We start from the raw sequence: 23307 nt of genomic DNA on the forward strand, positions 1-23307 counted from the left end.
TTCTGTCATGGAGAAAATTCAACTAACTGTTTTAATATTTTTAATGTAGTTTCAAAGAAAGCAGGGGGTTTTGTACCAAAATAATCCCTGATATAAGTAAAAACTGTTTCTTTTTTCATCCTTAATAGTTGTGCTGAAGGATATGTTGGCAACCCACAGGACAGAAATAAGTGTCGTCCAAATGACGGTAATGCAAAATGCTGATCTTCACTTGAAAAAACCCCATGTGATCTTGGTGAAATTAGAAAAACAGTGGATATTAAAGGATCTTTTTTTTTTAATGTGCACTGTTACTGTTGAATTTTACAGCAGCCCACCTGGAGGTGAAAGTGTATCCAGAGCGGTTTGTAGCCACACCGGGCAGCTCTGTCACGCTGCGCTGTCAGGTCTCTGGATCTCCTCCACACTACTTCTTCTGGTCCAGACAGGACGGACGGCCCATCTCCAGCAGTGCTGACAGACGCAGACAAGGTGTGGGAATGCAGCTTTGAAACAGACTCCATATCGACTTTCACTTTAGATTGTCATAAGGCGGGGGTGCTGAAATAATGGTGTATGACTGCAGTTCAACAGTCGTCGAAATTTGGCTCTCCAGCAAAAGGAGCTGATGTAGATGGACCCTTTCATAATGTTTTAGGCTTTTTTAAAGATAAATGTGTATATTTTTAAATGGAAAGCATTAGGTACAGCGTATAATATTCTCCTTTTATTAGCCATGCTTTTCATTAAACTTGACAATTTATTTTGTTGTTGCTGGGAAAGGCCTGCAAACGTTTCACAGATGAACAAATTTGACCCAAGAAGTTAGGAAGATGTTATTTATTTATTTTATTGAAGGCAAAAGTCTGACAACTATTTTTGGACCTACAATAATTTGTTCACTTGTACTTTATTTGAAAAATATATATTTTTTTGCAATTTTAATGGAGTTTAATGGAGTGCAATTTTGGGAATTGGTGCAAAATGTTTGGATACCACTGAACTGGAAAGAAATTGTTAAAATATGATAAATTTGGAGAAAATTACATGGTTTTACAGTATGATTGTGTTTACAACATTTCTAATTTGTTATTTTTAAAACAGCTGTAGTGAAATGGGTTGTTCTTGATGGATGCCAAAACTGTACAAGCTTTGCTTTAACCAGCTTATCAACAGTGTGCAGCAACAGGTGCAGGAGGGGCAGAACTGCACTACTCTATGAATTCATGGAGCCAGTGCAAACTCTCATCCCTCCAGCTCTTTAAATGACTTTTTAGTTTAGGCACAGCTAAACAGAAAATGTTACCAGTTTGAAACCTTTGTATACCTTTATACCAGGTTAAGCCCATTCCTAGTTTGGCACATTTTGTTAGCTGTAAAACAAATAAAGTCAATGCGATGAAAACTTTAGCTTTACTTATTTCTGTGCACAGGAGCAGAGCTGTACTTCTCCAGCGTCCAGCCGAGTGACGCTGGCATCTACATCTGCACCTGCCAAGACCAGCGTGGCTCCAACAGGAGCCATGCTGAGATTATTGTCGCAGGTGCCACTTTAATTTGAACAATTTGAACAATTTGCAGTTAATTTAATTAATTAACCTTCACAGCAATCACACGTCATGCATACAATGTACTTTTAACACAGAACTTTTGGACTGAGTATTCTTTTATTTATTTTTTATTTATTTGTAACCATGTTGTGTACTCATTCCTTCAGGTGGCCCAACTAAACCCATAGAGGTTACAGTGGAGGAGCCTAAATTTCAGACCGTGAGGATGGGCTCCACTGTCAACTTCATTTGTACTGCAAGGAGCAAGGTAACTCTGCTGTCTGCATATTAATGTTTGTGAGTTTCTCCAACTTTTAATGCAGTGATTGTCAAGCTGCCTTGCATTTCATGTCAGGAACTTATTAGTAAGATTTGCACAGTTGCGACATCTTAAATGCAGAAAAGTCGTGTCAAAACCAGTTGATCATTTCAGAACTCCATTGGTCAATTTTATAGAATTTAAAATGATTGACTTTGCAACTTTATATGAACCACTAATGGGTTCCATTTTGGTTAAAATGGCATCCTCCGCAGACATAATCAGACTCTGTGATGGCACTGAGAGGCAGATATAGGATTGTAATTCAAACATTATATGCAAACTGTAGTGCTGACTTGTCAAATGGGAATCTACAATGAAGTCTTGGCGGCTCTGTGAGTGCACCTTTAATCAGTGATTTAAACAAAGGCTTTAGGAGGTAGTGAATCTGCAACGTTTACACACAGCCTACTCATCGTATAAGTCACAGTTTTTCATTTTATATGACATAAAGCCTTAGCTGTGAGAGAGTCGCCTGTCGTCAAAATGATAAATGACGTATAAACATCCTGGACGATGAACACAGAAAGGTTTTTGATAAGTTCAGACTTGCCAGTGTTGAAGTTTTAAGGTTATTCTTCAAAAGGTGAAGCCATTTATTACACACAGTGATATATTTCAGGCATTACCTTTATATGTGTTGATTTTAATGATCACGGCTTACAGCTAATCAAAATTTACAGTTTTAATTACACAGAGAATTTTAATATTTATTAACACCAATGAATATATTCTTATTAAGTACAATGCAATGATACACACAACCATGGGGAAGGCAACTACCTTAAAAGTTGTCCATCCCACAAAGGGTTACGTGCATATACTATACTATCATATATATGCTTTTTAGTAGACTGATATTTCTGCAACTAATCCTTCAGTTTTATTGGTAGTGATATATAATGTAGTGAATCTGGAGCTTAATGTTTTGGATTGAATTAGTAAAAAAAAAAAAAAAAAGAAAACATTTTAATGGTATTCTAATTTACTGAGATGCAGCTGTAGTTCCTCTTACAATTAAAACAAACCTGTAAGCAGCCACTGACCTCTGAGCATGACAAATGAAAATGTTTAATTTGTTCTTTAAAGAAAAAGGAAAAATCTGGTATCAACACAACTGGCGAGGGACACTTTTAAGGCTTCGGGTCGCTCGACGTGGTCGGTAGAGATGCTTTGGCTTGTCCATCAGTCTTTTGAGACATCGTCCTCCTTCCTGTAATGTCCTTGTCTTCTCTGGTCTCCCCTTCGCAGTCACCGGCCTACACACTGGTGTGGACCAGGAAAGGCAACAGGAAGCTTCCCAACCGCGCTACAGACTTCAATGGCATCCTGACGATTCAGAACGTCCAGCCTGAGGATGCGGGCGTCTACGTCTGCACGGGCTCCAACATGTTTGCCATGGATGAAAGTAGTGCCACCCTCTACGTGCCAGGTTTGTGATCCTTCGGCATGGCATTCCACTTCCCATCACCCTCATCCCTGCTTCTGCACCCCAGCTTGGACTTCTATAGTGTCTCTCACTAAATATAATCCCCCTCTCTTCTGCTTGGAAGGATGCATGCATGGCTGTTTGTGCGTTTTGTTATGTTGTGACATCAGTGCTGATCACTGGGTTAACGGCTCATTAAGCTTGCAAGTCTAACTCCTAACGCTTCTGCTGTCAGCATATATGTGCCATGTTTTACTAGCAAACTGCCATTCCAGCTATGTTCACTGGCATGATATTATTCTAGCTTCTTAACATATATGTCTTATATGACCTGAGTTTCCGGGACTGCATAAAGAATACAGCTTGTGGGTTTAGGCTACGTTCACACAGCAGGTCTTGATGCTCAATTCCGATTTTTTTTGCTAAAATCAGATTTTTTTTTCTTTTTTTGCCGTGTCGTTTATACTGCTAATTAAATGTGACCTCAATGAGACTTCTGTGTGAACGGGTCACGACCCCGACGTGACTGTCATGAGCAGAAGAAGAGCGATGATGTCACACATTACGGAAGTAACAATGGATGGAGCCGTTTATGGATCACTTTTAATCCAGAAATGAGAGCCGGCAGCATTGTCACAAGATCATAGCACCATGAAGGAAGCCAATGAAAAGAAAGCACAGCTAATAGCAATGACCTTATGTGGAGCATTGACTGGAATTTCTGTGGAGAAATCTGTTTGCATGGGTAGTCAGAACCAGAGTGGTGAGATCTTTCATAAATTCACAATCATAAGTTTCAGCCATTGTTCATGTCGTTATTTACCACGTCCGGTTTCTTCTGGTGCAAATTTATGCCGCATGTCTCACATAAATTACATAAATGCCAGATAAAATGCAACATGACCGTTCAGAATGCAAACGCTTTGAAAATAATCTGGTACCTATCCGAATTAGAACCACATATGCAAGTGGCACAGATTGGATTTTTTGGGGGGTGAAAAGATCCAAACTGGGCCGTTCAGGCTGCATATAGGTCGCATTTAGGCAAATAAGGTGGATTTGGGTGGCTTTGCCTGCTGTATGAACTCAGTCTTAGGGAACAATTAAAATATATAATGTGCTACATTTCTGCAACATTTGTGGTCAAATACAAAGTACACTCAAACAACAAAACAAAAAAACAAACCTCTGGGATATTGAATTTGTAAGTGAAGCTTTCTGCCACTCTGTGCTGGGAGCTACGGCGGGTTTTTATTTTTCACTTGGGTTGAATTAATCGGTGGTGGTTCGGTCACTTCTTGATCGCTGATGGATCTTTGCCTTGGTGCTACTGTGCCAGTTGCTGGATTCTTGGGTTTGTTTTTAATCCTGGGCTCCTCTTGCCTGAGCGGGGTGTTCCACGATGGGATGAAATGCAAATGCCACGACGGGATAAGTAACTCTGCACCTGGGACTTCTTCAGTTCACCTGCAATAAGACGGGAATCAGAAGAAACATGTTTGGTTTCTTGTTTTATTTCTTATAGTTCTGTTATTTACAGTATCTGTCATTTACAGTATCCGTCTTACACTCAAACGCATGTTTGTAACTGTCATTTTTACCTGAAAATGAATGTCAATGAACATGTTGGTGCTATTAGCCAGGAAGTTGTTATACTGCTACGATGCAATGCCTTGAAAAATTATTCATAGCCTTTGATTTTTGTCACTTTACAGCCACAAACTTCAATGTATATTAAAGGTATTTTATTTAACAGGCCAACCAATTAATCTCCAGGTAAAGCATTTTGAAATCATTTTCCTTCCACCTCATTGAAAAATGCTACATTATGTTGGTCAGCCACATAAAATTCAAATAAAATGGATTGATGTTTGTGGTTTTAATACTAAGAAAGTGTTTGAGTTTTAAAGGTATTCATATTTTTTCAAGACACTTTCACTTACTTAAAGTCAGTTCTGTTTATACAATGTTTCCTTTCAAAATTCAGTGTTGATAGCTGAAATATTTTAGATACAAAAAGTGGATAAAGTATTTTAATCTGCATTCTGTTAATATTCAGCTGCAGTTCTGTTTTTTTTATTTACAATATGTCAATGTTTAGTTTTAAAGTGCTGAAATCATAGTCTGATAATCTATCATTTTCTTTGCTTTTAGTTATTTTATGTTAAGAAATTGTCTGTGCACATGCACTCGCCTTGTATGCACTGTGTTTACATTAAGTTCATTTATAATAAAATATTTCACGAGAAATATCACGTCACATTCTAAACCACTCGTCACATTGTTAAACTAGGCATTTTTTATGTATTGATTTGTATGATTGCAGATATGTTTCTGTTAAAATGACAAAAATGAAATGTACGCATCATATTTTAGTGTATTTATCTTAACTGTGAACCATTTTGTGATAAAGAAGCAATGGATTAAAAATATAACAGACTAAAATGAATTGTGAATTGGGCCTGTTTCATCTTTAACAGTTTTCTTCAGGAAAACCACAAGCTGTATGTCTTGGTTTAGTTGAGATGAAATGACTTTTTTATTGTTTACAACTGCTTTTTCCTACTAACCTGCATGACTAATATGGAGATGTTCTCCTTTTGTTGCTGCACATCTTCCACAGCAAGTATATGTGTGCATGTTTTTGCATTTTTATGTCGAGCAAACCGACACATTTTTATTGGGTAAAAATGTTTTATGGTTAAATATTTTGTCTATAATCTAATCATGTCTGCAATACATTATTTCTGATATTTGTCAGTTAAACATGTTTAAACCCATCAATCTAAGTTAAAAGGCATCTCTCTGAACACATTATATCAACAAGATGATTAGATATTTATGTACCACAAACAGGTCTTAATTAGAGTCCAGAGTGGTTGACAGTTATGATTTCTCTCCAGTTTTATCGAACGCTTGAATCAAATAAGACACAGCTACATGCTGTCCAATTTAATCCAAATCAAATAATTTGATTACATAGAGAGCCAAGCTCATCACATCAGTTTGGGAGTACTTTCTACATAAAATTAAAACAAAGACTGCTCAGATTTAACTCCACAAATAGATACATCAATTGGCTACTTGTCCAGCAACTCCAACACAGTTAAACACAAAGTGACTGAGCTAGGCATACTTTCTATAAAAAAAATAAACAGAGACATAGAGCTAATGGCAGTATTAGTTCTGCCAATGACTTTATTAAGGTAAAAAAGCACAGCTTAACACAGAATCAATGGACCAGGTGTCCTTTCCGTGAAGAAAAACAGAAGAAGAATTTAAAAATCTGCCCCAAGATAATGACAGCAATTGGTCCATCAATAATTGTTCAAATGTGGCAAGAAGTTTAACACAGAAATGCTGAGCCCAATTTACGTTCTACACAAAATAGAGGAAATGAACAGTTAGTGACAGCATAAGCTCCATATATGGCTCCATTAAGGGAAAAAGAACTAAAACTAATCTATAACTAAAAAATACCATGCCACAGAAGCACTGAACCAGGTGAACTTTCTCAGGGAAAGAAAAACAGAGAGTAGGAATAGTAATGACTGTAACTGTTTAATTAATTGCTTGAGCTTGGCAAGAGACACGGCTAAGCACAGGAAAACTATGCTAGGAGTACTTTCCATGGTAAAAAAACAACAAAAAAACCAAACACTACACAAAAACAAAAGTAACAGTAGTAACTAATGGCAGCAATAATGTCAATGAAAACTACACAAAAACAAAAGTAACAGTAGTAACTAATGGCAGCAATAATGTCAATGACTTTTTATAGGAAGAATACTGAACTGGACACAGAAGTACTGACCCAAGTGTTCATCACATGAATAAAAACATCAGAAACAAAAGAAATGGCAGCAATAATATCAAACAATGAGTATGAAATGGCTGTTGCTAATAGTTTTAAAACACCTCAAATCAAAGCTGTGCCAAAGGTTCATGATTAAAGCGTGCTTTAATATGTGTGTGGTGTTTTATTGGATCCAACTCAACATAAATCACAGCAGCCCACGTGTGGAGAAGGATATACAGTAAACTGGAGGTACAGTAAACTGCTGTTGATTTGAAGAGCTGATCTGTCAGTTTACTTGTCCCCCTCCCTCCCTCCATCTCCAGAAGCCTCACAGACTCAGATGTTTTACACAGCCTATGAAATGTTTGAAGGACACAGAAAGCGTAAGTCTGCGATGTTTCCTCACTGGTCGGATCCAACTCTCCCTCTATTTGTCATGCATGATCTCATCTTCCACAGCATGGAGACATGTGTGGCCTGCTGATGCCCATGTACAATCAGCTGATCTTGAGGTCCAGAAACCAGATGAAACTGTGCTCAAGTCTGGAACTCCCATGTTGTCCAACATACCAGCCTGTAACTCGTTAAAATGAACTTTTGTGGTTATGTAGAGTCAAACCTAATTGTACATGAGCATTACGAGTCACCATCTGCCTCTTTGGGTTTATTGTGGTCTATCACTGCAGGAAAAAGTGCATGTTCAGTTTTATGGGCATCTCCTCAGGAATGTCAACTCTATTTTTCATCTTTCTGAAAGATCACATTGGGCTATTTTGGGGGGAACTGTCAAATTGTATGGACTCTTGGACTTTTTTTTTTCCAAATGAAATCACATTTCTTGATCTTTGACTCCTCTCTCTTCACATCACCTCCTATCTTTCAAGGAAACATGCTGTCCTCTGGGCTTCAAACATCATATCTGTGCTCAATACATCCCATTGCAATTTCTTTGCATCATTCTTGAATGTGTTTTTTCAGACTGGTCTTCACACTTTCATTCATGGCAAAAGGTACCTTAAATAACTCACCTTAACAAGTATTTTAAATGCTTAAATAAATTATGTATCCCGATGGTAAACCATAGTAAAAGCATGAAAAAGTAAATTGCACCAAGCAGAAGAATCCAGGAGAGTGCAACACAGCTGAATAGGCTTAGTTTATTTCGTATCAAAGACAACTCTGTTCATTTTTCTCATAATTAGTCACAAACCTTACCATCAGTTCGACAGGTAGATTTAAATTTGTCCTCTTCGACGACTGATGAAATAAGATCCACCATTCAACAACCCCTACGAAAAAAACGACCAGCAGCAGCCTACTAAGCTATTTTTATTTTAGAATACATCCCTCTTCACATTTATTGACATTTCTGTCAAGAAATACATTTGTTAAATTGTTGCTTTAAGAAGAAACATCAATTTACAATTTACTTTAGGTTTACTTTAGTTTCTAGGAACTTCTAATTGATGTAGATCTTCTGTTCCCTTGTGGTGTAATTACTTCAAGTCCCCATTTCTTCCAGCTAGGCAGAACAATAATCCATGTTGATTATGGAGAATGTTAAAGCATCTCCAGAACATCAGAATATTAATTATACTGTAGGATCCAGAATTTTAATGTTACAACATTACATCAGGAACAATGAAAATGTTCCTATTGTCCATGACTTCTTATTATTCCTTACAGAGTTAGAAACTAAGACCTTGCTTTTACCCTGGATTTTGCTTGCCATCAGGGTCAAACAATCAAAGCTTCACAGAAACTCTGACAGGTTTTCAGTCTGCTTAGACAGCTCCCTCTGAACTGAAAGAGGTCTTTATTAAGCTCTGCCACCGCCAAATATTGGAGTGGACAGAAGCGAGCCAATCTCTTGCAGAGAGAAATATGCCAAGAAGCATTGCCAAGGAGTGCCTCACACATCTGTTTTGTCTACAGAAAGATTCTCTCAGACTGCCATATCTAAGGGTGAGAGTCACAGCAATGTCTTTCTGAAAGATCACATCCCAAAACTCAAAATGTCTTCCAATTTAACAGGATTCCCCTGTCCCTACTGTTCAACTTTACCGCTACCCTGAAACCAGCCTGTATTATCAGAATTTACTACCAGTTAACAAGCTTCTACATTAGAGCTGTGTTTCACTGCCTCATGTCCTTCTGTAGCTGCGGAGGGGGCCCAACCCGTCGCAACCATCACCCCCTCGGTGCTAAACGTCCGGCAGGGTCAGCGGGCAGAACTTCGCTGCACCGTGACTGGAAACCCAACACCAGCTATAGAATGGATCGGTAAGACCAGTTTAGGGATTGTTTGGATGTTGATTTTTTTTTCTCTAGGGAAAGCCAGTATTTGATTATTAAATCTTTACAGGTGGTCCAGGATACAGGATGAGTCCAAGAGCTGTGATAAGAAACGGCTTCCTCACAATCCCAGCTGTGGATCCAGCTGATGAAGGAGAGTACACCTGCAAGGCCCTGAACACTCACGGCGAGCACACAGCACGGGCCTCCCTCCATGTCCAAAGTATGAGCAGAGTTTGTCAGTGAGAGGGATTGACTTGTTAATCATTTGTTTTCTTACATAAACAGCACATTATTTAACTTAAGGCTGCTGTCTATCTTAAACAACAGGGTGAAGGTACGATGGTTAACATAGGTTTTCAAACTCTTTAGAATTGTTCATATTTAATTAAAATGTGAAGATCCACTCACCCCAGATTCTCATTTGGATTTAGATCAGAACTTTGACTGGATATGTGTTGATCTAAACCCCTGATCAACTGTCGGTCCTGGAGGGCCGGCATCCTGCATGTTTTAGTTCTCTTCCTGGTTTAACGCACCTGGATCAAATGATGGCTCATTAGAGACCCAAGAGGAACATTGACATGCTGAAAAGATTGTTACTACCACCAGGGAGAGAACTAAAACATGCAGGATGCCGGCCCTCCAGGACCAATTTTGGATACCCCTGATCTAAACCAATCCATTGCAGGCCTGTACTGGAAGATTATCTCAGCAATCTTGCAGTTGTGCAAATTAAAGTTATTGGCTGGTGGGATATTATTTCCTTGCACTGATCTAGACTTTTTCATGTTATCTCTGACTGCTTATCTAAAGGTATCAGAGCAAATTCATGCTTTTGCAACAACACGTGTTTCAGACTTTAAATTGTTTTTTGTTTTTTGTTTTTAAATTAAAGATTGTGTAATTTTCCTTCCACGTTACCATAATGCTACTTTCTGTAGTTCTCCAATTTAAATTTCCATTATTGATGCTCTTGGAAGGCACTTTGTGTGGAAATGTCCAGATATTTTCTAAAAGAAAAAAGAAAAACATCATCTGTGATGATTGTTGTGGCTGTCATTTAGGAAACACCCCCAGTGGTATTGGCACTCCGCCCCAGGTCCAAGTCAGTCCTCAAAGTGTGGACATCCGTGAAGGGGAACCCTTGAGGTTGTACTGCAGAGCGACGGGTTCGCCCACCCCAAAGCTCACCTGGCTGAAAAATGAAGGACAGCTCCCCCCAGAGGTGAGACATCTGGTGCCGACTCGAGGATAAAATCTGGACCCATAATCAAAGCTTGAATGTTGTCCCAATGGAGTAAAGTGCTTGTAAAATGTCATGTTTCTGCATTTACATTCACCTGTGCTGTATCTCCACTTACACCTCAGGGTGTGTCCAGTGCCGACGGTATTTCATCCGACTCTTCAGCATGTTGACCACTGACCTTTATTTTCCCCTCCCTCCCTCCTTGTTTGCCCCCCTCCTGCCCTGTTCTGCCGTTTGCTCAGGCCATTCCCTCTCACGGTTTCCATCAGTTTAAAAGCAACAGTCTCGATGTGTTACAGAGACGTATTGAGGAGCTGCAGGTCTGTCCATCTGTCTTGTGTGTCTGTCCCCGTCTCATAGCTCAAATCCATTGTCTCCCACTGACCTCGTCCTCACATCACGTCAACTAAGTGCATGACCAAGCCATGTCCTTGATTCACGCTCTGTAAATTTGTGGTAATGTCCCACAGCTGCTCACGTTCAGTCCATGTGTAGCTGGTGTCAAACATTTAAACCAACAAGCTGGGTCTGTTGAACGTCCCGCATGCAGTCGCTGTTTCTGTGTAGCGTTTTGTTCATTTAGGTGTTTCATAGTGTCTCGTTTTGTGCTGTCCTCATGAAATCATCCCTGACATTGGGCTTCCAGCTCCCAGATGAACCCCATCATTCCACTAAATGTATTAACAGCACTAAGTATGCAGAATGGGTAGTTTAGGGCAGTGCCTCACAAAGGTTTTCAAAATATTTTGACACGCGACAGCCACAAACTTCATTGTATTTTATGTATTTATTTTTTTGGTATTTAATGCGATAGACCAGCCCAAAGTCGCATCCCATTCCAGCTTTATCTGGATGTTTATGATTGATTATCTATTAAAACAGGAATCTGAAATCTTTACAACCTAAAGACATTTTGCTCTCTAGTCAGCCAAATAAAACTTTGTCACATGACTTTTTGACAAAGAAAACTTTTTAGCTACAGAGCAGTCGCAGAGCAGTCCTCCCTTGTGACATTGAGGCAACTTCTTCTTCATGTTTGGCTTACGTCCTACCTGGCTTGTGGAAAATTGCAAAATTGGACTTAATAATTAGATTGTCTCCTTCCTCACAAATATGGACTACTTTCACATTACATTCCAATGAAATACAATGAAGTTTATAGTTGAAAGGTAACAAAATGTGAAAACGGTCAAGAAGTTCTAATATTTTGTGCAAGGACTTGTATTTTGAGATACGTTTTGCTCTGTGCGAGGCTGCAGCCCCAAACGGGTTTGTGCTGTTCTGGGTCCAGTGTGGTCCTTCTTTGCTCTTCAAGGCCCATTTAGTTCTGCCTCAGAGAGCGACTGGGTTGTGTCAGCCTTTCCCATGGGGAAGCCGGGCTGGGCGGTGCCGTCCGACCACGCAGAAATTCTGTATGCTCTAGCAAACGGCTTGCTTTGAAAACTCGTCAATGGGTTCAGACGCACATTGAGGCACGACCCGCCTCGAACACTGCTCGGTTTAGCGTCCCACACGGTTGATTTGGCTGCAGCTAAGCAGCTTTGTCCACGGATGCCACGACATCGGCTCCCCTCCCACAGTACAGTAATCCGTCCCCAGACTGCGACCCTGCTGATTCCTTTCCACTCTGATGTGATCAAAGCTTCATAAAAAATTAACTGCAGCCCCTGACTTGGAGTGCAGGAGTTCAAAACAGGTGCAGCTGTTCTTTAGCTTAGAAAGTTAATACAGTCAATGGACCTGGTTCAGGTTTTTTTGTTACTTGATGCCAAATATTTCCACCTGCTGCTGGGATTTTATTGCCACAACCTGCTCTGAAATGTTAACTAACCTTTGATTCAGAGTTCACCTTAAATAATCAGAATTGTTCCTCCTAATAAGTATCAATCATAGATATAGACATTAAAAAATAAACAATTAATTACAGAGATGCACTGATCAGAATTTTGTGGCCCATTTCTGATTTTCAGCTTTAGCCAATTCTGATTTGACTCAAAGAAATGTAGCTGGCATTAAATTCCTGTTTGTTTTTTTGGGTCAAATTTAGGATGTTCTGTTGATCCTTTCCTGGAAATCTGTAAAGATGCAACTTCTAACTTGCAACTTTTCTGTCCTGGTAAGGTCTGCACAGGAGATGCAGACCTTACCTTAAATGTCAAATTTGCAAAATGCTACCAGCATTTCCAAAACCACAATGTTCAATGACAGAGTGAATTAAAGCTCATAAGATGAAACAACAGCAACTTTGCTGTATACTTTCAGCCATTTCGCTAGCTGCTAACATTACAGTTTCCTTTTAAATATATTTTATATTTTCTCTGACTTGGTATTTAAAACACATTACTGAAACTAGAAATAGCTAAGTTTGAGTCTTCTTCTTTTAATACCTTCCACACAGAAGAGTGTTGCAGTTGCTAGAAGTTTACAGTTTCTCAGTTTTTGTACATTCACTGATAAGAAAAGAAAAAACAGAATTAAGAGTTGAAAATCACCTGACTACAGTCACAAGTCAATTTCTCAGTGCATCTCTGTTAAATTTGATTCTTACCATCACAAAGTAACTGCTCTAACCTCACCGATCACTGTGTAAACAATGGCCAGGCTTGATCAAATCCTTTTGTCACTCGGGCTAATGACACTGAAATCACAAACAATGATCCAGCTGTTGCTATAACATCTTTTGTCCTGTCTGAAAAGTCTGCACCGTAGCGCATTTTGTGTCACTAGTAGTAGTTATGTCACCTTGTTGGCATTGTTATATTTGTTTTGTACCCAGAGACAAGGGAAAGGTAAGTGCTTCACTTTCTGTAAAAACACAAAAACCCTTAAATATTTGTCTTTCCACCTGCTGTGTTTTTTCTTCGCAGGCCCAAACGGACCGCACCGACATTGGCACTCTCTTCATCCCTAACATTAAACTCTCTGACGCTGGCACTTACATGTGCGTTGGTAGCAACAGTGTCGGCTCAAACCGCACTCCAATTCGAGTCACTGTTCTCAGAGGTGAGCTGACTTCAGATTCATTCTGTCATCCTCTTGGCGGTTGTCATTTTTCAAACATGCAACGTCATCAACTATGTTTTTATATGCCTGTTTCTGTCTGTCAGATTGGTTAATTTTCTTGTTTTTGTCCAAGCAGCAGAGCAATCCTTTTCTGTTGTCACCATCCAGCCGTCGATCGCTGATGTCCAAGAGGGTCAGACTCTGGAACTGAACTGCTTTCCTCCTGGAAATCCTCCTCCCAGAGTCACCTGGTCGAGAGCCAGCGGACACTTCTCTGCCAACCATCAGGTTTTCACGCAAATATCTGCGCTTTAATTTTCCTAAATATGCCTTAAATGCACAATCTTGTTTTCAACTTGCAGCCCAGCAGACTTGGCTGTTTAGTCAAGTAACTCACCATTCATTCTCAAATGTTCCTATTTGTGAGGAACAAAAAATTACAAGTGATTTTGCCCCCCAAAAAAGTTCTTCATATAACAATCTTATATATTTTTATTTTAGTGATATGTAGATCCATTGATGTGCTGTGTGGTTTCAATCAGGGCCTTAAATAGATGTCAACTATATCTGAAAAATACACACGTTGTGCAGGACAGTGCAAAAACTATGCACCACACCGAGCCACAGGCATTAAATAATATTTAAATAAATACAAATACATCAAGTAAAGCAACAATGCACCCCAACAATGCATATATCAAGCAATACATCAATGTATATTTTAACAAAATACACAGGCAACAGCGCACATAATTGAACATCTACTGTAGATGTTGCTTTGAAATATTTAGTTGTTGCCTGGTTGGTGCTTAAACAGCTTTGACCTGCAGAGAAGGAGATGTGTAACGACCACTAATGAGGTCTTGTGGTATGTGGCAGCAAGATCTTAATGGTAGACCCTTTAAGTTGGGTCAGACTAGTTGATCCAGCACCTTCCACATAAGCTTAGTCAGATAGGAGAATTTGTCACTGGTTTGTGGTTTCTTTATTTCCAGTGGTGAAACGCTCATAAACAGAAGTTCACATGCTTTCAAAAAAGAACAAGACTATTTATATAAGTTGTTAAGTTGCTTTTTGCACTGCATCAGTTTGCATTATTTCTCATTTGCAACATCTCATGCAGGCTAACAGCTATAGCCAATAATAAATTAGCCTTTTCGAAAATGCACAAATATTTCAATGATTTTCAATTGTTCCAAGGTAAAATTTTACATTTTGTCCGTTTCCCATCTGCAGGTTTTTGGCAATCAGATTCGTATCCTTTCCGCCACTTCGGAGGACTCGGGAGAGTACATCTGTCGGGTGCAGGGAGCCGGCAGCTCAAGCCCGGTCCATCAGGCCTCCGTCTCCGTCTCTGTCACTTCATCTTCTTCACGTAAGGATGTTTAACACTTGAGATTTTCCTGAAGGGCATGTATTTATTCTCATGCTTCTCAGGCGGGTAGAGGCTTTTTGATCTTCTCCAAGTGTTTAATGTAACTACACTTAGTTGTACTTGAAGTGAGACAGTTTCAATAAACCCAACAGACCTTTCTATCTGGAATATTACACAAGGCCGAATCAGTGAGCAGCAGGGAAAGTCGATTTAAGGTCAGAGTGTTAGATTGCGGGGAGTTGCTCGCACATCCTCACTTCTTTTCCTCTTCTCACTTGTGTGACCTCAGGATTGAATGATTTTCCTTGCTGCTCTCCCAGGATCTCATTCTCATTCACTCCCTGAAGGAGCTGCCAGTGGCCACGCTCAACATGGGATTTATTACTCAGGAAAAAAAACAAAAAAAAAACGCTGCTTTTATATCAAAGGAGGTTTGTTTAATTAAAAATTATCCAAATTCCAAACTGCTGGTTTCTGCTGCAGGCCTGCAGAGTCCCATCATTGGCGTTGAGCCCCACAGCTCTGCAGTGCGTGTCGGGGAGTCAGCCAGCTTCAGATGCCAGGTGTACAGTGGAGCCCCGCCGGTCAGGCTGGAGTGGAAACTTGCCAACAACCAGCCTCTGCCAGGTAACAGCTGAGCCCACGCTGCTGGAAAAGAACAGAGCAGGTCAATGAAAGTACGCTCTCTTTCAATTCAAGGTTTTACTTGTAATCGTAAAAAAGATCTGTTCTGTAGCCGATTTTAAAGTTGTTTAAAATACGTAAAAATAAAGAACAGATTTCAAACAGCCAGTATTTATTAAACGATAAAGAAGCCAAGATGGAAAAACTGTGTGGAAAAAGTCCACCCTCTTTGATTTTTGAAATATTGCAACCAGATGCTGATAATCAAATTCACTTGATTTAATGATCATAAACATGTGGCCAGCTCCATAAAAGCAGGAGATCTAGCAGGTTACAGACGTGTGCTAACACAATGCCATGAAGGGAAGACATTAGCAATGAGAATCAAGAGCTGCTGCCAGTCTCTACTTTTAGTGAACATATCAAACTTAAGACCCAGGGGCCAAATCTAGCCCACACTAAATTTGTATGTGGCCCTCAAAACTTTAGAGAGACAGATAAATAGAATGTTAAAGATAACAGTTGTGTGCTTTAAATAACAGTTTTTATCTATATATTACGAAATTACATCAGTGTAAAAATATGTTGAATGTAATTTATTTCAAGAAGTAGTCATCTAATGCAGACACAGCTGTTTATTAATATTTAACAGTTTTTTATACACCAATATGCACTTTTATACACAATACGGTTCCTCCTGTCACATTGACATGTGACAGGAGGAAGCTTAAACTGAACCTACAACCCTCCGATTGCAAAATGACTTCTGTGGTAAAAGACTCTGGATGTGAGGTTGTTTTGAGTAACCTGGTCACTTTACTGGGCGTTCATCAAACCCACTAGCCATTTCTGAATTTTGAAATCTTCTGGAGTCAAATGTGAGGTCATCTCTGTGTTAGGCGAAGAGGAAACTGAGTCGTCAAAGCAGCAAATCTACAAGAAATTGGCTAAAAAGATAAGAATCAACGTTTTGCAATGGCCTAATTAAAGTACAAACCTTAGCCTAACTGAAATCTTCAGAGAGCTGTAGAGCTGTGCAGGAACAAATGAACACAACCTCAGTGAACTCAAACAATGTTGTAAAAGAAGAGTGAGAAAAATGTTGGTATGGTCTGATGTAATATTTGGAAAGATGTCTCAGTATTTTGCGACCTCACTCTTGGTGTTAAAGTCTTTCATTCGAAATTCTTTTAGTAAACAGACACAATAAATTTTATTCTTTTTAACCAATCTGCTTTGTTTAAGTATTTTCTTTAGTTTTTTGGCAGAAGAAACTAGTCAGTCTGTCCTCTACAGGCTGACTGTGACTCAGTGAGTAGAGCTGCAACTGGAAGGTTGTAGGTTTAATTTCAGCTTCCTCTTGTCACATATTGACCTGCCCTTGAGCTAGACACGTACCCCGGATTTTATACCAATCTGGATATAACGTGTGTATACTCGACTGGGTGAATGTGGCTCCAGTGTGAAGTGTAATAAGAAAAGTGCTATGTGAATTCAATCCTTTTACCATTTAAGAACACAATCGTCTCTAAATGCCTCCTTTTTGGATTCCTGGTGTGCTTCCAGCTGCTGCCGTCTCCTGTGTGATGTTTGGTTTCCGTCTGTTCTCTGTAGATAACGTCCGAGTTAACTCTGATGGCTCCGTTATCACCATCGTCAACGCTCGCCCAGGAAACCACGGAGCCTACCGCTGTGTGGCGAGCAATCTGTTCGGCATCACTCAAACCATAGTGTCTTTGATTGTTAAAGGTAATATTTCAGTCATGTATTCTTAATGGAAGGGTTCCCTCCAGTGGACAAATTCTGCATATTTGTATTGTCAGAGTCTCCTGGGGCCATTGTTACCCCTGCTGGGCCCCTTCGGGTCAGGGTGGGCGAGCCCATTAACCTGGAGTGCCAAGCTTCAGGAGAACCCCGCCCCTCAGTGTCATGGCACAGACTGGATAACAACCGGAAGACCACCCTGACCAGTCCTGTACCCATGGACTCCAATGCGGTCATGCAGGTACAGTTACTCAAAACATTTTAAATTAATTTATTCTACAAGTTCATCTGGCAATTAGAATAAAATCAAAGCTGACCAATGCATTTCGAATAAGCTTGGTCTTTAACAGCTTTCCACCAATCAGCAAACTCTTAGACTCCTCTGCTCAGTTTATGTAGTACCAGTTGACAACAGCATGTCATCTAAGCACAGATTACAAGACAAACAGATTCTCTGCAAAAACACAAAGTATTTTTTGTCTAGTTTCTAGCTCAAATATCTAAGTCCACTTGAAATAAAAAATAATTAACTTACTAAGTCAACTGGAGTGAAAAAGAAAAGGGAAAACTGGAATAAATGCAAAAAATCACTGCCCTCTACTGCTGCAGTTTAGTTTCACCACTTTTGTTTTGATGTTGTAGATTCTTGTTGCCCGTCCAGAAGACAGTGGGACGTATGTCTGTGTGGCTCGTAACACTGAGGGAACTACTGAGACCAGAGTCGAAGTGATCATAGAGGGAGGATCCCAAATGCCCTCAGCGCCCAGGGTCCTGGTTCCCGAGCCACTCATGGTCGTGGTGGAGGGACAGACCGCGACTCTGCGCTGTGATGCCTACGGTGACGGGAACACAAAATGAAAAAAGAAGCCCAAATTTTTAAATGTGTTATGTGTGCAACTTCAGCTTTTTAGTTGTGAAATAAACAAAAACGGATACAATAAACTAAAATAGAGCTGATTCAGGAGATTTTCTTCTTTTTTTTAGTTTTCTGCATTTATGTTTTGTAGGATTTCCCTCTCCGGTGATTACATGGTCCAAACTGCGCTCCAGTTTGCCTCGGAGGCAGAAGTTGGTGAACAACAGCTTGGTGCTACAATCTGTCGGTCGACAAGACTCTGGAGAGTACATCTGCAGCGCCACAAACAACCTGGGAACCAGTGAAGTCACCATCATGCTAGAAGTGGAGAGTCAGTGACTTTTGTACATCTTTTTTTTTCTTAGAAATATTTTATTGATCTTTTCTTTCAAAGTTAAAATATAAAATAAAAGAAACTAGTCGGGTAAATTAATTTTAATTGTCTAAAAATGTAATTTTGGGGGTATATTGTACTGCAAATGATGCAGTACAATATACTGATATGATTTTCCTTGATCAATGCCAAACCTAAAACAAACTGCCTGAGGTGGAAGGTAGGAAGTGATAGGGTAATATGGGGGTATACAAAGAAAAACATTTCACACCCTAAATTTACTTTGGATTTGTCAATATAGGAGGAGGAGACCCAATAAGGGAATTGTCCTTGACCGAATCAAGCATCATTGCCTCCAAAGACATAGTCACATCTTTTCTAGATTGTGATAGTTTAACAATTGGGTATTAGTTTGATCATGATAAAAACAAGTCATACAATGTCAGTGTATCCTTTCTTTTGGATTTTGTTAGTGAATCTTAAATGCCCTGGAATGTTTTCCAAATGTAAGAAAAGATGGTGGACTGTAGCATGCCAAAATAATACAAACTGGAAAAAAAAAAGTAAAAGCTGAAGAGGAACTTTCATGTTTACTGAATTAACAGCATCTGATAAAGTTGTGCTCACCTGTAAAAAGCTCTATTTGACATATATACAGGTTTTCTTTCAGGAGATGTTTCTGCTTTCTTGTGACTCAGATTTACTTTAGCGCAAATTGATTTCATAACGTAAAAAGAGTAACTCCAGTGATTAACTTAGATTTAAAACTTTTTTTAATGTTTCTTTTCTTTTTCTGACTTTGCAGCTCCTCCTTATGTCACTTCGGTGCCCGATGACGTGGCTGTGCGGGTCGGAGAGGTGATCAGGCTGCAGTGCCTGGCCCATGGTACTCCTCCCCTGACCTACACGTGGACCAAACTGGGCGGCAGCCTGCCTTCCAGAGCTCAGGCCAGCGAAGGCGATCTGCAGATCGACTTGGCCACTTCCGAGGACGCTGGGAGCTACAAATGTGTGGCTAGCAACAGAGTTGGCAACAGCGAAGTAGTTGCTAAAGTCACAGTCAGATGTAAGTTGCTGCTCTTTCCAGTGCAGGATTGATTTATATCAACAATCTGAATTAAACAGCGGATTCCACTGTTGTCTGTGTCGTTTCCCCTTGCAGCACCGCTGGCGGTGCGCGTTTCCCCCCAGGTTGAGGTGAAAGCTCAGGGCAGTGCTGTGGAGTTCACCTGCTCTGCAGCTGGAGGAGTTCATACCCAGCTTGAATGGCTGAAGGAAGGAGGAGCCTTGCCTCCAAACCACGACATAAAGGACGGTGTTCTCAGGTGACTGATTCTCCTTTAGTGGATAAGGCAGGACTTAAATTAAAGGTGGCCATACCAACACCGTGTAGCATGTTTCGTCTTCTCAGTTGATCATGTCTCATTATTCCTTTAGAAATACAAAAATATTTCAAATGAACTTTTTCATTTTTTTGTCCTGCTATAACTACACATTATTTTATTTGTATTTTATGTGATAAACAAAGAAAAGGTAATACTCAGCAGAACACAAACATAATTTGATTCAATCTATTCTATTTAAGCCCTGGTGGTAAGCCCAGGGTTGTTCTTGCTGGAGGGTTAACTTTCATTCCAGTTTCAGCTCTTTTGAGACTTCTAACCAATTTGCTTTCAGGTTTTTCATGTCTTTTAGCGCCATCCATCTTTCCAAAATCAAAGTTTGATTACAGAAGGAAAGCAAACTCACTAAAGGATGCTGCCATTACCATGTATCATGATGGAAATGGTGTCTTAAAGGGGTGTACTGGTTTTTATTTAGGGGTGTCATAGTGAAAAAGAAGAATATGCTGCTTTTAAGATATTTACTGTTTTATGTTAAAATTATAATTCTGTACCTTCTACTTCACATTTATGTTCTACTTTGTAATAAAATATCAATGAAATTAATTGGAGTTTGTTGCTGTAATTGGGCAAAATTATTTTCTTTGAAGGAAAAGCACATAAGATGTAGTTTTTTAAAGTGGATATCTGAAATATGCAACTTCTACTTGCAGAATTGAAAACTTGGAGCAGGGCAATGAAGGTGTTTACATCTGCAGAGCAACCAGTGCATATGGTCAAGCACAGGACACTGCAAGACTAACCATTCAAGGTTTGAAACATCCTGCTGTTTATAAAGTCAATGGACAACATTTGCCTTCAAGGCTCTGTTTACAGAAATGGCTCAGATAAGGAGACATGATCTGGAAAAGCTCAAAACCTTCAAGACAAAGTTTTCCCATATTCGTAAATATCTGCGCAGCTCCATTTGCTTTATTTATTTCGTTCATATTTCTCTTCTTTTCCACAGCTCTGCCAAAGGTGATGATTAATGTACGCACCTCGATGCAGACCGTGATGATTGGGAATGCTGTGGAGTTTGAGTGCCATGCTGTTGGTGATCCAGAGCCCACAGTCAGGTGGAGTAAAGTTGGAGGCCCACTTCCATCACACATCATGGTGAAGGACGGCATGCTGAGGATCAGTCAGGTGACCGAGGCAGACGCCGGCCATTACCGCTGCACAGCCACCAACGACGTAGGCTCAGTTCAGTCTCAGGTGCTGCTCAACGTCCAGTGTGAGTAATAATAAACAATATTTGCATTCCATGCATTTAATTATACATTATTCTTACAATTCAGGTTCTTGTGTATTCAGGGTGTCAACTCACCCTTAAAAAGCCTTGAATTCATTAATCTAAAATTGAGGCCTTAAAATGTCTTAAATTGTTTAAAGAAAAATGTAAGTTGGTCTTAAGTACATTAATCACAGGTCTTAAATTTTGTCGTGACTATGTTGTGCGGTTTTTGTATTAGACAAATGACTGAGTTGCACTGAGTTGCTCTGTTCACAGTTTTGGTCTGCTGAATAAAAGCATTACTTTGTACATTTCTGTTGTGATTTAAGTCTTAGATCTTATTCATAATGGTCTTAAAATGTCTTAAGAAGTCATAAATATGAGTTGGTGAAGCCTGCAAAAACCCTGTACGATCAGTACTATAACCATAGTTTAATCATCGGTCTGTTTTCTCAGCTCTTCCGCAAATTTCTGCTCTGCCAGAAACAAAGGAGGTGACCGTTGGGTCTGACGCAGTCATGCCCTGCTTAGCGTCAGGATATCCAGTCCCTGATATCAAGTGGACAAAGGTAACTAATGCTTCCCACCAATTCTTGTTGCCACAACTTTATTTGAGCTATTTTGGGACTTGGTGTTTTTTTTGTTTTTTTTTTTGTTATTTTAACTTGTCTTGTTATAACAGGGAAACATTTATTTCTGACATTCAACAGTTTTCACAGTGTAGAGTGCGCTGTGTCTGACCTTCTATACAGAAGAGAGGTGTCCAAACTTTGTGTCATGTGGGCCAAAACTGTCAGCTCAAAATTACTCAATATCATCTAAAAGCTAAAATCACCTGAAATGTTTTTTTCTTTCTTTCTTTCTTTCTTTCTTTTATACACAAAACTATTTTAATTAAACTATTTACATTTATTTGCTAAATGAAAAGCAAATAAATGTAAATAGGTTTTAATTTTTTAAGTTATAATTTTGTCCTAATTAGTTTAATTTATTCTTGAATTGTGGTTGGGGTGAGCCGCATGAAATCAGCTCAGTGACCTCAAATGACCTCCGGTTCCGGCAACAGTTGGTAGGAAAAACTTCAACTCAAACTGCAAAAACATAAAACCTTACTAAGTATTTTTGGTCTAGTTTCTGGTGGTAATATCTTAGTACACTTGAGTTAAGACAAAACTAACTTGCAAGTAACTTTTCAGCAAGAGCTTGTTTTACATTAGTAATTCCATACTATTGATGACAAAATACTTGTTCCACTCAGTTTATTTAACTTAGTTATAGTAGCATGTTTTTATCAATGTGAAGGAATTATTGACTTTAAACAAACTCCTATATCTTGCTGAAAAATGTACTTGAAACTGGACCAAAAATGTAACATTAGGCATCTAAGCTATTGTATTTACATCCATTTTTTCCTCTGGAGAGTAAAACATAACTCCAAATGGATGGGCTTGTCCATAGCCATGATTGAATGGTTGAAAATTGTTTATAGTGGCATGAAAGCCAGAAGAGAAGCTGCGTTAGGTGTGATGGCAACTCTTGTAAATGATAGTTAAAATATTTTAAGAGGTTCCTTCCAGACTAAATCACAGCTGTTTGTTTACCCGTTGGATTGTAGCCCTTCTGCATTTTTTCCCCCTTTACTTTCCTTTTTCAAGTCGGAAGGAGAACTTCCTCCTAAGTGCGTCCAGGAAGCCAACGTGCTGACAGTTCCTCAGGTCACCCACGAGGACTCCGGCACATACATCTGCACCGCCTCTAACGAGCACGGCAAAGTGGCAGCTTTCACCAAACTCCAAGTCCATGGTTAGTGCAAGAAGTGAATAGTGCGTCACAGAGGCACCTTCAACTACAGGACTGTTGGTGTCTCACTGTGACGTATTTTTTCAGAGAGAGTGATGCCGTACTTTGCCCAGGAACCCGTGTCTTACCTCACACTGCCCACCATTAAAAATGCCTACAAGGCTTTCGACATAAAGATCAACTTCAGACCTGATAATGTTGATGGTAAGAGTGCACTTCTCTAAATCTTAGTATTTTAATTATAAAATGTATTAATTTAGATTTTATTGATTTTTTTAAAAATTGCATACTTGGTACATTTGTGTAATATGC

General features: G+C 39.5%; 1 protein-coding gene across 19 annotated transcripts in view; it reads left to right on the forward strand.

Moving 5' to 3' along the window:
• Positions 1-23307, forward strand: part of hspg2 (heparan sulfate proteoglycan 2) — a 119899-nt gene that overhangs the window by 83259 nt on the left and 13333 nt on the right. For 16 of the 19 annotated variants that reach the window (XM_016664635.1, XM_016664629.1, XM_016664631.1 and 13 more), the window contains 25 exons: positions 129-187; positions 310-471; positions 1413-1523; positions 1697-1797; positions 3100-3280; positions 7400-7459; positions 9237-9359; positions 9442-9594; positions 10439-10599; positions 10863-10940; positions 13488-13623; positions 13760-13911; positions 14860-14998; positions 15482-15625; positions 17237-17371; positions 17446-17627; positions 18029-18224; positions 18394-18573; positions 19382-19642; positions 19739-19901; positions 20633-20730; positions 20929-21195; positions 21652-21764; positions 22851-22998; positions 23083-23199. In XM_016664635.1, coding sequence (XP_016520121.1) covers positions 129-187; positions 310-471; positions 1413-1523; positions 1697-1797; positions 3100-3280; positions 7400-7459; positions 9237-9359; positions 9442-9594; positions 10439-10599; positions 10863-10940; positions 13488-13623; positions 13760-13911; positions 14860-14998; positions 15482-15625; positions 17237-17371; positions 17446-17627; positions 18029-18224; positions 18394-18573; positions 19382-19642; positions 19739-19901; positions 20633-20730; positions 20929-21195; positions 21652-21764; positions 22851-22998; positions 23083-23199 — 3620 coding nt within the window. The remainder of the gene's footprint in view (positions 1-128; positions 188-309; positions 472-1412; positions 1524-1696; positions 1798-3099; positions 3281-7399; positions 7460-9236; positions 9360-9441; positions 9595-10438; positions 10600-10862; positions 10941-13487; positions 13624-13759; positions 13912-14859; positions 14999-15481; positions 15626-17236; positions 17372-17445; positions 17628-18028; positions 18225-18393; positions 18574-19381; positions 19643-19738; positions 19902-20632; positions 20731-20928; positions 21196-21651; positions 21765-22850; positions 22999-23082; positions 23200-23307) is intronic. The other 3 variants (XM_016664638.1, XM_007578979.2, XM_016664636.1) reach the window with 2 other exon arrangements.

Source organism: Poecilia formosa, unplaced genomic scaffold (genome assembly GCF_000485575.1).
Source record: "Poecilia formosa unplaced genomic scaffold, Poecilia_formosa-5.1.2 Scaffold501, whole genome shotgun sequence".
NCBI lineage: Eukaryota > Metazoa > Chordata > Actinopteri > Cyprinodontiformes > Poeciliidae > Poecilia > Poecilia formosa.